General features: G+C 38.0%; 1 protein-coding gene and 1 pseudogene across 1 annotated transcript; both read right to left on the bottom strand.

The window, feature by feature from the left end:
• Nucleotides 1-225: 225 nt before the first annotated feature.
• Nucleotides 226-3897, bottom strand: LOC130134856 (cysteine-rich receptor-like protein kinase 10). The gene is made up of 8 exons (XM_056302604.1): nt 3303-3897; nt 2547-3076; nt 2181-2294; nt 1896-2098; nt 1521-1731; nt 1120-1357; nt 779-929; nt 226-695 (listed from the first exon to the last, which is right to left on the bottom strand). Exons 1-8 carry the CDS (start codon nt 3566-3568, stop codon nt 387-389), a joined length of 2022 nt encoding a protein of 673 aa, XP_056158579.1. The 5' UTR covers nt 3569-3897; the 3' UTR covers nt 226-386.
• A 5309-nt stretch (nt 3898-9206) lies between these two features.
• Nucleotides 9207-10736, bottom strand: LOC130134847 (cysteine-rich receptor-like protein kinase 25; annotated as a pseudogene).
• Nucleotides 10737-13846: the final 3110 nt, after the last annotated feature.

The following is a 13846-nucleotide window of genomic DNA, read 5'->3' as shown; positions in this document are numbered from 1 at the left end:
AATAATTATAAAAATATAAATAACACAACATGAGATGTGAGGTGTGCTCTGCGAGTGCACTCGGTGTGTCGCACTCAACCAACTCAAAATTTGCTCAAGATCATCTAGCTCTAATACTAAGATAAGAAATATGCAGAAGAGAGAATGTTTTAATATCTGTATATTTATGTACATATAAAGAAGAGGATAAAAACTGGCTTTACATGATAACTATACAAGGTAACATGACAAAAATATATTACAATTAATTAATAATATGTACAACAAGGAAGATATATGCCCAGTCCTAAAAAGATATGGAGAATAAAGAAATATCATAACTATCTCGAGCTGCATTTCCATTATATAAAAGAGAAATCAATTGAAGGCAAGTTGATGATACTTGGTCACCTAGGCAAAACATCTGAAACGCTTACACCATTAATAGTGAAGACTTCTTGACTGGGTTTGATACAATAAAGTTTTTTTACATCTCTCCCAACTGAGAATGCTGGCTGCGATGGTGGGTTGAGTGTGATAGTATCGCCTCCTAGAATATGAACCACAAGTGACATAGCCGGTCGATCTGACGGGTCTTCTTGAACGCATAATAGACCGATGTGTATGCATTTTAGCACTTCAACTTCATCACATGACTCTTTGATTAACGGATCAATAAGTTCCAACCCTCGACCTTCGGACCACAACTCCCATGCCTGTTATTTAGCAAGGAAAATAAGGACAGCCGCACGAAATTTTTGAATTTCATATTAAAATGGGATGGTGACTAGGAACATACAAAAGTGAGAAGGCTTTCACAATGCTCTCGGAGATGAAAACCGTTGTTCTTTTGCCCGCTTATTATCTCTAGCAAGAGAACTCCAAAACTGAAGACATCTGATTTTACAGAAAAGAGTCCTACCATTGCATACTCCGGTGCCATGTATCCACTAACCATAGTTATGTGATGAAGAGCAATTAGTTGGAAGTAAGAAACAAAGAAAAGTAATTTTCTATATGAAACTTTTGAAATATGAATGTGCTCATTCTGGTGTTGTTGAGCTGATCATCAGAGTCCTATATTGGCCTAGTGAATCATTCGAACATATAACAGACATAGAATGATATTAAAGCACTTACTAGGTTCCAACAACCCTATTTGTGTTGGCCTTGTCTTGGTTTACACCGAAGATCCTTGCCATTCCGAAATCCGATATCTTTGGATTCATCTCTCCATCTAGCAAAATATTGCTAGCTTTTAGATCCCTATGGATAATTCTCAGGCGAGAATCCTCATGCAGATATAGAAGTCCCCGAGCTATTCCACAGGCGATGTTCACGCGCATCTTCCAATCTAGAGATTGCCCCTTATTTGAATCTGTCAATGATGAGAAACTCAGATGAAACTCAACTTTATGAAACTAAAATTAACTATGCCCCATATTCGAATCTGTTGACAACGAGAGACTCAGTTGAAATTCAACTTCATAAAACTAAAATTAACTAGCTAAAAAATTCATAGCATCGACTAAAGCTCAAACCAAAAAGGAAGACATCCAGGCTTTTGTTGGGCATGTATTCATATATCAAGAGTTTTTCTTGTTCTTCCAAGCAGCATCCCAATAATCGAACGAGGTTCCTGTGTTGTAGTCTGGCAATCAAGATGACTTCGTTCTTCAACTCGATAAGTCCTTGGCCAGAGGTTCTTGAAAGCCTCTTAACTGCAATTTCTTTTCCATCTGCCAATGTGCCCTAAAACGGCGTAAAGTCGGTTGTCAAATCCCTAAGTGAGAATTACTAATGATAACCAAATTCGATTCAGTTCATGTTATGGATAACGATTCTGCCAGTTTGCTACCATTAGAAGATTTTCCCAATTTCCCCATAAATTGGTGTTGAGTCACTAGAATGCTTACCTTGTACACTGGGCCAAACCCGCCTTCCCCAAGTTTACATTCATTGGAGAAGTTTCCTGTGGCCGCCCGTATGATGTCTAATCGTATCAAAGATAGTTCTTGAGAAGCCACCGGCTTTCCTCCTTGAGAGTTTTCCTTTGAAAATTCTTCTCCAATCTCTTGTCTCAGATGAAGTAACTGAACCTCTTGGCTTTTTTGCTTCTCTGAGATCCAAGAGCTTACTCTCGTAAGGTAAAGGTTAGAAGATGGTCATTCCAATGGCAAGCAAGATGAATTTACTTATACCTTTCTTCAATCTCTTTCTCCTCTTCAAAAAAATGCACAAACCCACCATACTTATTAGTAAACACGATCCAATTACTGAGCTAACAATTGCAACCCATGGAGCTCGTTTGACCCCTGTCAAGACAGAGAAATTCCTTACATCTAAACATACCACAAATCTGCAGATTTATTTTCACCAATTGTAAATAGTACCAAGAACTCGGTGAAAGCAAGAGAGTATGATCATAGTTCAGATCGTAAAAGCAAGTCAAGTGCAATATCATACACAAAACGGCTTATATTGAGAATGAGAAGCAATGGAATGATACCATTTACACTTACCATGACAAATTGAGTGCACATTTTTTAGTATTATATAACTCATACCTTTAGTGCCAGACTCGGTGCTGGTTTTGTTAGTTTGAGGTTCCCCATGAAAACGATGCAGTTCGTACCGCATATTACAACTTGGCTGAAGAATTCTCGCACCTCCCCTTTTATAATTAAGAACGGTAGGATACTGTTCAATAGCAGTAAGCAAGCAACTCTTGCAATCTGACTTTGATATGTCGGGGGTGCACTGTGCAAGCTCATGCAGGGTCACTGAACTTGAGACATTAATGTTTATGGTCGCGTATAAGCTTTCTGTGGAGATCGCCAGGTCCGTGACATTCCTCGCGATATCCGTCACTTTTGTCTCAAAGTCCTCATTATCAAAAGTTTGCTCCACGTCCGCAGGGTTGACAATGAAAATAATTGGCAATGTCTCCATGATAGAGAAGAAAGATCTGTTAGCGTAGCGCACAAAACACTCATCGTACCATATGGTGGCCTCTTTCTGTCCTGGACATCTTTCTACGATGAGGTTGGTAGCTGAATCGATGCAAGACTGACAGAGATTGGTGGCAACATCCGTTCTAAAGAGGAATAGTAAAGTTGCATTAGTAGTCACTTAAATCTGGATCGCAATTTTTGGGTTGGCATTGGATCACCGTACTTTGTAGAGGATTTCAATTAAGACCAATATATCAGCTCCATTATAAATCCTAGTGCCGAGTGAGCCGACTCCAAAGATTATAATGATTGAATTGAAAGGTAATACTCAAAAGTTGAAATTTCTGGTATCTTTTGCGTGTGATTTACCTGCAGAGAAAGAGACCATAAACTTTGTCCGGATCTTCACCTTCCGTCGTGTTGTAGAAACCGTAAATGGGTCCTTTGTTGTCAAACCCCCCGGAGAGGAGGCGGCCGAGGTTGTCCTGGTACTTGCTATGAGGAGCGTAGTTGCCACTATCTGCGCACCTCTCTTGAAGATATGTCTGTGCACTGACAGGAGTGCCTGGGATGAAGAGGATCAGGCATGAAATCGAGAAAGCGATGGAAACGTTTCTCGGTGCATCGATAACCATCTTTTCTTGAACTTGGAAAGAACTCAAGTACAATAAGAGTAATTCAAAGATGGCCACGGACTTTCTTTCCACTCGAGAGGAGTAAGATTATAAGCAACTTCTGGAGGGCGAGGTAAAGAAATTGATCAAGAGCCGAAGTTTTGCAGCTGCTCTTCCTAATGGCGGGGTTAGCAAAGACGAATTAGTCCAATTTCCACGTTTCGTATTCAACAGAGACGATCCAATTGGCTTCTTTTTCCCAGAAGAAGGACGAACTTTCGTGGCGTGCCCTGCCTAACCCAAAAGGCCCGACAATGACTCGACAATGGTTATAAAATGTGGAAATGGTGGGTGATGGCTATGAAACTTTTGACCGCCATCAAGAAACGCCGTAAAATCATCAGCTCATGAATCGTCTTCATCAAGCACCAGCAAGAAACGCCGTAAAATCTTTCCTTCTCAGATCATTCGTCGTTTCTGTCGTCTCGATCTCATTGAAGGCGACGAGGGGTCCCTGTCAGGGTGTGAATACTGAGAACTAATAGAAGTCAAGGCGATAGCAGCAGCGAACTTGACTCCCAGAAAACCGAGCAGCTCCTTTTAAATTCGCCGTCTGGTTTCGCATCGTGGGATCCAATTGGAATGAATTATCGTGCTATAAAGTCCTCAATTATTTTATCCAATCGTTTCCTTTTTTTTATCTTTTTTTTCTACCTTTGAGTTCTTGACTTACTCTTTCGGTTTTCATGGGCCTAACCCCTTGTAAGTCATGAATTCTCATCATGTCAAATGTGATAAGCCCAAATAAAGTCAAGCCCCATTGAAAGATTTACATACATGTACTTCTATGATGAAGGGACTTTCTCATCGTGTTACACGTGGTAAGCCCAAATAAAGTTCGGAGCCTTCACCATTAGATCGAAAGGGAAAAAGTCACAACCAGATTTGTTAAATGACCGAGATTTATTGCATTTCAATTCAATAGTGAAAGTTTATACAAACACCATACCTCCTAGGAACCATTATATCACCTCATATAAATTATGTTTTGCACAATTGATTTTAATTTTAAAAATTGTAACTATATCTATATCAATGACAAGAGAGATGACTTGTGTAATCAACAAATTACATAGCATGTACAGCAAAAATAAATACTAAAATAATGATCATTTACAAGCTAGACAATCAGTTGATAGCTACATAACCTTTATATTACACGAGTCATGTTTGTCACTATTCATTTGGTTGTTGGTTGATTTCTAAAATGGTAAACTTTTTGACTACTTATAATTTCTATTTAATAGTTCCAACCACGATACACCTACACAAGACATTTATTATTTAATTACTAAGGGTTCGAACTATTGTTGTAATTACTTCGAACGATGCACATTACTTGCACAATGTCACGTAGACATCATTCCTTAAACGAGGAGCATGGCTCCCAATTAAAATTTTTATTGGACCAATTAGCAAGCTTTCGTTTTCAAAATTATTGTGCATATTGCATGGGCAACAAAATCACCATCTACCACCATATAAAGCTTAAGAACACCGTAAATACCACAACTTTTTCAAATTTTTGACCGCCATCTGACGATAGAGTCAACGGAGAATTCAAACTCATCCACTCACGAATCGTCTTCATCACGTGCCGGCAAGAAACGCCGTCAAATCTGTCCTTTTCAGATCATTCGTCGTTTCTATCGTCACGATCTCATTGAAGTAAAGCACTCGTAAGCACGTGACGAGGTGTCCCTGTCACGTGTAACATTGGTTTTGCATTGTGGGAATTGATTCGACAACAGAAATTTTCTTTTGCCCCAGTTTCCTCGAAAATCTCTTTTTGCTGTGCTTCTCTCTTTTCTTTTTGGGAAAAGCTTAGATGACGGCTCTGTCAGTCTTACAATATTGACGGAGCCTCATCCACCTTTTGTTTTATGCTTGAAATTTGGAAACTTCTTCATCCGGTATGCAATGAATTTGTCCTTTTTGCTTGAGTGATTGTATCTGTAAATTACAGCTACCTCTCGAACTGGTGGCCCGCCGTCCACGAAATGAAACGTGCGGCCATGGTTGCACCGTTACCAATAAAAAGTAATGGCACGGTTATCTCAGCAATGTACTTTCTTTTTCCGATCGATGTCATAGTCATGTGGACCGCCATGATGCTGCCATGCTGATGAAGTCCTTGACTTTTATACCTCCTTCTGAATTCCACCTTTTAAATAGTCTAATTAGGTAATTGTTAGCGCATAGCTATTCAATTTAATAATCTGATTGAACTCAATTATTAAAGTAGTGACAATCAGGGATCCAATTAGAATGAATTATGGTGCTATAAGGGCCTCAATTAGTTTGACATGTCGTTTCCTTTTTTCTTTTTTCAAACAACGTGGTCTTGACTTACTCTTTTGATTTTCATGGGCCTAGCTCTTCATGAGTGATGAATTCTCATCATGTTACATGTGATGAGTCCGAATAAAGTCCAACCCTACTTGAAGATTTACATACGCGAACTTTTATGCTGTAGGGACTTTCCCATCACGTTACACGTGATGGGCTCATATAAAGTCCGGAGCCTTCAAAATTAGATCGAAAGGTAAAATGTCACAACCAGATTTGTTGAATGACTGATATTTATTGCATTTCAATACGACGGTGAAAGATTATACGAACTCGATACCTCCTAGAAACCATTATATCACTTCATATAAATTATGTTTTGCACAATTGATTTTGATTTTAAAACTTGTAACTATACCTATATCAAGGCCAAGAGAGATGACTTGTGTAATCAACAAAACGTATAGCAAAAATAGATACTAAAATAATGAACTTTTACAACCTAGACAATGCTAATAGCTACAGATCCTTTTGATTGTAGGTCACATTTGTCACTGCTCATTGGGTTGTTGGTTGATCTCTAAAATGGTAAACCTTTTGACGACTTGTAATTTCTATTCAACAGTTTCAACTACGATACTCCCACACAGGACTTTTTTTATTTATTTTCTAAGGGTTCGAACTATTGTTGTAATTACTTGAAATGATGCACGTTACTTGCACCATGTCACGTAGACATCATTCCTTAAACGAGGAGCTAGGATCCCAATTAAAGTTATTATTGGGCCAATTAGCAAGCTTTCGTTTTCAAAACTCTTGTGAATATTGCATGGACAACAAAATCACCATCTACCACCACATTAAGGCTTTCGATATATGTTTATAGGGATTAGAACACCACAAGTGACATAACTTTTCCACAGTACTCATTTGAGTACTATAACTTTTTTCTTGATCATTTGAGTGCCATGACTTTTAAGAAACGGTCACTTGGTGCCATAACTTTCAATTGATCACTTGAGTGCCATTACTTTTTAAAACGTTTTCCATGAGCAATGGAAATCTAAGGTTGCGTGTCACTTGTGGTGAACATTGTTTAAAAGAGGATGGATTGGTAGTAACTCACTCATTCTACTTTTCCTATTTGTTAAGGAAAACTGAAAAAAGATTAAGGCAACACCAGCATAATTTCACACTCATGGGTTTGATATATTTTGCGTAGAAGGAAAAGCAAAGTTGTTATTAAGATAGTTCAATTTCATCATATTTTTCCTTATTCTTTTCTTTATGCTTTTAATAGATGCTTTGGATGGATGGTTCTTTCATAGATTTTCAAATGCTTGCACTATTATGTTAATTCTTACCCAGACGAATTCGGATTTGTTGCTTTACATTTAATACTACTAGGAACTCATAATCTTGCTTAGTTTTTTTCTTTTTTACTAGGGATCCTTTTGTCACAAATGCCTATTGTAAAGCATGAGGCATTTCAATAAGAAGTATTTTTAGTCCTTTAAGCTATGCATTATGCATAAACGATATCAATGAAGGAAGAATTGGATGACGTAGCCCCTGTACGTTGTGGAAAAGTTGAATAAACGTTTTGGGCTTCTTGATTGCCACAGTTCCCGTTTGAGTTTGACCTCCTATTCAATGCTTGTTAGCATAGCATTCAGCATGGACAATTTGCATTGTTTAGACAAGTATTTCCTAGGAACAAGATTACATTCGTTTGATGTACTGTCTGTCATCGCTCATCAAGAATTTACTGCATGTTAATTTTATCTTTTGATTTAGAGCTGGCTTAATGAGAATCTATTCTATTCATATTTCTATATGCAGATATAAAATGCCGTTGCTGTTGCTAAAATTTTGAATGCTACTCTTATTTTACCAGTATTAAAGCAGGATCAGATCTGGAAAGATCAAACGTAAGGTGTCTGGACTTTAATGCCTAGGACAGGGAGTCCATCATTTAGGGGAACACCTTTGCTGCACAACGAGGTTTGCTTCAGGCTTTTCTGATGCCTAGGACTGGGAGTTCATCATTTAGGGGAACTCATTGAATTATTCTATGCATTTTCTCTTACCAACCCTTGAAATTGTATTTACACGAGAACTTTTCTCCAGTCATCGAGTTAGTCTAAGTTACTGTATGTTAGACATCTCAATGGCTTCGCACCGGGCTTCAGCTCTATTAGGAAAATTTTCCACATAAAACTTCAAATAGTTGATCAGTGGACATGGCTCGACTCCCCCAGCATAGAATTATCTATGTATTTTCTTAGTCATGCATCATTGACCAGTTACGTCACTAACCAATTGCATATTCTTAGATAGGATGACATCTTGTGAAGAAATTTGGATGACAACAAAGAAGATGGAGTTATGGACAACTTTTATCTGCTTTAATGGGTATCATGGAACTTCTTGCGTGCTTTTCAATAGATCATTTCATATCCATATAGGAAATTTGAGGATATTTTTGATGTGGATCATTTTAATGATTATCTGAAAGACGATGTTCGGATTGTGCGCGATATCCCCGAGTGGTTTACTGATAAGTCAGAGCTGTTTACAAGCATCAGGTCTGATGAGGATTGTTTTGCTGCTTCCAAATCATTACTGCCAGTTAAACATGTTGGTCACTAATTCAAAGAAGTATTGCATATAGGGGATAAAAATTGTTTGTGAAGGTGCATGTTGGTCTCTTTTTTGTCTACGTGTATCGGACATGCACGCACAGACGTGCACATTGCTCACATGGAGACTGCTATAATGGTTGCTTCTAAGTTTTGTTGTAAAAGAGGTTGCTTTTGTTGCAAAGTTGGCAGACGACAGATCATGAATACTGGAAACTATGGCTTTGTTTTTTTCAGTTTACTAAGGAAGTCGATAAAAATGTGGCCGCGCAATATTCCTATACTGCTACGAATGCATGTGCTGACTCTTTTTATTTAGTCTTACAGTTGTTAAGTACTTGATTAGCGTGGCTTATGATGTGAATAGGGTGATGGTCCATCAGCATGTCCTTGATTTGGATAAGCAGTTTATGAGGAAAAAGTATCATTTGAATTTCCTCTGTTGAAACCCTCTTAACTGCAATTTCTTTTCCATCCGTCAACATGCCCTGAAACACCATAAAGTTAGTAGTGAAATTCCTGTTTGAGGATTACTAATGATAGCCTAATTCAATTCAGTTCATGTTACGGAAAATGACTCTGCCAGTTTGCTACCATTAGAAGATTTTCCTAATATTCACATAAGTAGGAGTTATAGTCACTAAATTGCTTACCTTGTACTTAGGGCCAAACCCACCTTCCCCAAGTTTGCAATCATTGGAGAAGTTTCCTGTGGCACATACGACATCCAATCGTATCAGAGAGCATTCAAGAAAATCCACCGGTTTTTCTCCTCGGCAGTCTTCCTTTGGTAACTCTTCTCCAATTTCTTGTCTCAAATAAGGTAAAGTTTGAAAAGATGGTAATTCCAGTGGCAAGATGAACTCATTTATACCTTTCTTCAATCTCTTTGTCCTCTTTAAATAAACGCACGAATCCACGATGAATATTAGTAAAGATGACCTAATGACTTTATGGTGATCCGTGGAGCTTTTCTTCGTTGGACCCCTGTTCAAGACAAAGTAATTCCCTGCATCTGATCATACCACATATCTGCAGATCTTTTTTCACAGGGTGTAAATCATACCAGGAACTCGGTGGAAGCAAGGGAGAATTATCATAGTTTAGATCACAAAAGCAAGTCAAGAGCATTAAGATACACAAAACAGCTTCTGATGAGAATGAGAAGCAACGGAATGATACCATTATACAAATACTATGACAAAGTGAGTGCACATTTTGAGTATTATATAAGTTATACCTTCAGTGCCGGAATCAGTGCTGGTTTTGTTAGTTGGAGAAGGTGTTGGTGCTTGTCCTCTAGGTTCCCCATAAAAAGGATACAGTTTGTACATACATTACAACTCGGCTGAAATACTCTCGCACCTTGCCTTCTGTCGCTAATAAAGGTAGGAAAATGATTGATTGCAGAAACCTAGCAACTCTTGCAATCTAACTTTGATAAGATTGGTGCGCTCCGCAAGCTCATGCAGTGTCACTGAACTCGAGACATTGACCTTGATGGTCGCATATAAGCTTTCTGAAGAGTTTGCCAAGTCCATCACGTTCCTGAAGGTTTCCACCACAATCTGGAGGAACTTGTTGGGATCTGGTACATTCATAAGGTTGTACAGTTCGAAGTATGGTGTTGACTCCATGACAGAGAAGAACGATCTGTTGGAGTAGAGCACGAGACAATCCTTGTACCATATGATCGCCTTCTTTCTCTCTTGGACATCTTTCTAAGATGTTGCCGGTGGCAGAATCAATGCAAGATTGACAGCCACTGGCGGCAACATTGCCTCTACAGAGGCATAGGAAAGTTGCATTAGGAGTCACATAAATCTGGATACTAATCCTCCGGTTGGTGTTGGATTGTCGTGCTTTTTAGAGGATTTCAACTAAGGCCAATGTATCAGGTCCATCATAAATCCTAGTATCAAGTGAGCCGATTCCAAAGATCATAACGATTGAATCAAAAGACATTACTCAAAAGTTGAAATTTTGGATATCTTTTCCAAGTGATTTACCTGCAGAGGAAGAGATCGTAAACTCTGTCCAGATATTCACCTTCCGTCGTGTTGTAGAATCCGTAAATGGGTCCTTGGTTGTAAAGCCGCCTCTAGAGGAGGCAGTTGACGTTGTACTGGAACTTACTATAATCATGCAGTTGCTCCTACCTGAGTACCACGGGTAAAAATATGACTCTGCACTGACATGTGTTCGGGATGAAGAGGATCAGACATGAGATGCAGAAAGCTAAGGGAATTTTTTCCGGGGTGTCTGGCGTTGACATTCATTTTGATCTTTCAAATTTGGAGAGAACTCAAGTACAATAAGAGTAGTTCAAAGACGGCCATGGACTTTCAACTCGATAGGAGTAAGATGGTAAGCAATTTCTGGGGTGCGAGGTAAACAATTCTGTTTAATATCAATTTCTGGTATTCTCCAGAACAAGTTTTCCAGATGCTCCCCCTGATGCCGGGGTCAGCAATGACGGATTAGTCCAATTTTCAAGTTCTGTAATCATGAGAGACTACCCAATTGCCTTCTTTTTCCCAGAAGAAATGAGGATGAACCTTGCTGGCTTGCGCTACCCAACAAAAAAGCGGGTTGACTGGAAGGCTGACAAAGACTTGGCGGTGGTTATCAGTTAGAATCTGGAGGGCTTGCGCCCGTTCGTCTCCTTCGTTTAAGGCCATGATTTGAAACAACGTACTTAGGTATTTCTCTTGGGGTCATCCAAGTGCATAGAACGCACGTCTCCGTTAAATTATCCGGTTTGTGTGGGACGGATAACCGCCACATCTGATGTGATTCGCTTGAGCAGAGTAAGAGTGGGCATGTCTTTGTCCCAAAAAAAAAAAAAGGCAAAAAGAAACGATAGTACATGTTGACGAAGATGACAGGACTAAGAAGATTGATCCCATAAGACTCCGCTGCTTCTCATGTCTTGAAGCTCGGAGATATTGATTCTTGCTCTTTGAAAGTTCACGGTCGAGAGCTCTCAATGTCTTTTCGATGTTCTTCTAAGTGTGTGTCATTCGCTTCGAATATCCATCAAGCTCCGTAACTTTTGCTCAAGTTCAATGAGCATATTACAGGTCTGTCATTATCCTAAGGATTATATGTTGGCAAATGATAGTAGAAAACCAGTCTCTTCCATATTGTTTTGATGGATACTGAAAGAGAACATATAGAGTAGGATGCTGACTACTTTGACCCTGATATTGTTGCTCCGAAATAGTAACTACTTTGTATGGACGCTACTGAGCAATGGACTTGATTAATGGGTGGGCTTGGCTGGATTTGGTAAGCCCGTTGGGCAGGCTTGGACAGGTCTGGTCAGCAAGTGGGCCTCAGCTGCACAAGGGCATTGAGGCCCAGCCCATTCCGCCCTTATATTTATTCAGAGATATTTACAAAATGTGTTTCATTGAGGGAAACAACCAAATGCATACCACACTATTGAACCAATGACCACTGCTGACACCTAAATTTTGTCTAACCATCTAGAAATTAATTGCATAAAAAAATTAAGGATTAATCTTTAACCCCTAAGCAAAAATATTAAAATTAAATCGCATGCATTTTAATCGGACCGGCGGTAGTGAATGGACTCAAACCAATCACATGGACTGGGCTCGCATAGCAAAGAAATTCGGCTAGTGTCGCAACCTACCCTCGGGGTCCTAGGTTCGGCTAATGAATTATTAAGCCTAGAATTAACTCGAACTCTTCTAAACCAATACTAATTCACAATTTATGGTTCAAGTTCTTAACATGCAAATGATTTTCAATTAAGAGTCGCCACTAATTAATTTATAGTGAGTCGATTAGAAACCAAAATAAAGTATTGGGAGATATACTTTTTTCCTATAAACTAGAGATTATGAGTACGGGGACTTGATTACGCTAGATTATTCTAACGCCCTTTGAGTACTTTTTTTTCATGAAAATATTTTAGCAAGCAGCTAGGATTAATTTTATTATCTCCTAATGTGTGAGGTGCTAATGCGGATATGCAAACCACCAAATGAACACCCAATAATCAAAGTATTAAATAAATTGCAAGATAGGGAGAATGTACTTACTTTGAAGCAACGTAAGCATCTGCAATATTAGTTACACTTTTACATCATCATCCCTAATATAATTTCTAATTAACAAGCAATTCCACTCAATGTATTTTTTGGGTTTTCTCTTGATTATATGAAAACTAACCTATATGCAATGACGTACAAAATATGACATGTGATTAAATAAACATAACATGCAAGCTATATGACATGCGATTAAATGACCAAACTCTAACGATGGGCATATGATGTTTTTTTTTTGTATTTTTCTATTAAAATTCGTAATTAAAAATGACTATTATCTAAACACGCCATTTTAAACTAAAGAAAGTAGATTAACCTATTCTAGGGTATTGTTTTTCGTATTTTCTTATTGAAATTTGGAATAAATAAATAACGTAAATTAAACATGCAATCTATCCTACAAAAGATAATTTAACTTATAATAAAATGAGTTCATTTTGGTATTTTTCATGAAAATTTGGAATTAAAAATTACCCTAAATAAACTACCAAGATTAGGATAATATCTAAATTAAACTAGGAAAATGTTGGAGAAACATCTTCAAATGAATTTTGATGATACCCAAACTATCCTTAGTATAATATCTATATTGTCTAAGTGCATATATATTTAAAGGACTGAGTGATACTTATAATGTTAGTCATTGAAAAAAAGATCACAAGACTGTCCTTGAAGGATCATGTAAACAACATCATTGATCTCAAAGATCAGCTAAATGACGATCTCTTAATTCAAGTTGAAGAGATCTAGTAATTGGTAATGTTTGGGTAACAGTTCATTTAATATGACCGTTGTGGTCACTATTGTAGCTGTAACATCCTCAATTTCAGTCCCTGAGAAATGACTATGGTTTAAGTTTGGTGGTTTTCCAATTGGAACCAATTTTTACTCTTGTTCTGGAAAATCCAGTTTCGGATCCCTTGTACCCCTTTGTTTTGTTATTTTTGTGGAGACTTTTGTGATCCGAATTTCCAAACACTTCCTTCTTAAAAGTTTCTCCAAACATCTTGAAGTTTTACATACTTTAATTTCAGAATTTTTGGACTTGATATGAGTAGTACGATGGCCTGATTTTCGGACCGTGTAAAACTGCCCAGAATGGGTATTTCGGTGATGTTTACGCTTTATTTATTTTCTACAAGATTTTCTGGGCCGATTTTGGAAAATTTTTCTTCACAAAATTTGTTGAGAATTTATTTTTCTATAACATATATATACTTGGGAAA

Source organism: Syzygium oleosum, unplaced genomic scaffold (genome assembly GCF_021117445.2).
Source record: "Syzygium oleosum isolate NSW1041296 unplaced genomic scaffold, Sole_v2.1 Sole_v2.24, whole genome shotgun sequence".
Lineage (NCBI taxonomy): Eukaryota > Viridiplantae > Streptophyta > Magnoliopsida > Myrtales > Myrtaceae > Syzygium > Syzygium oleosum.
Note: the sequence above shows the minus strand (reverse complement) of the source record. Positions and strands in the feature narration are given on the sequence as shown.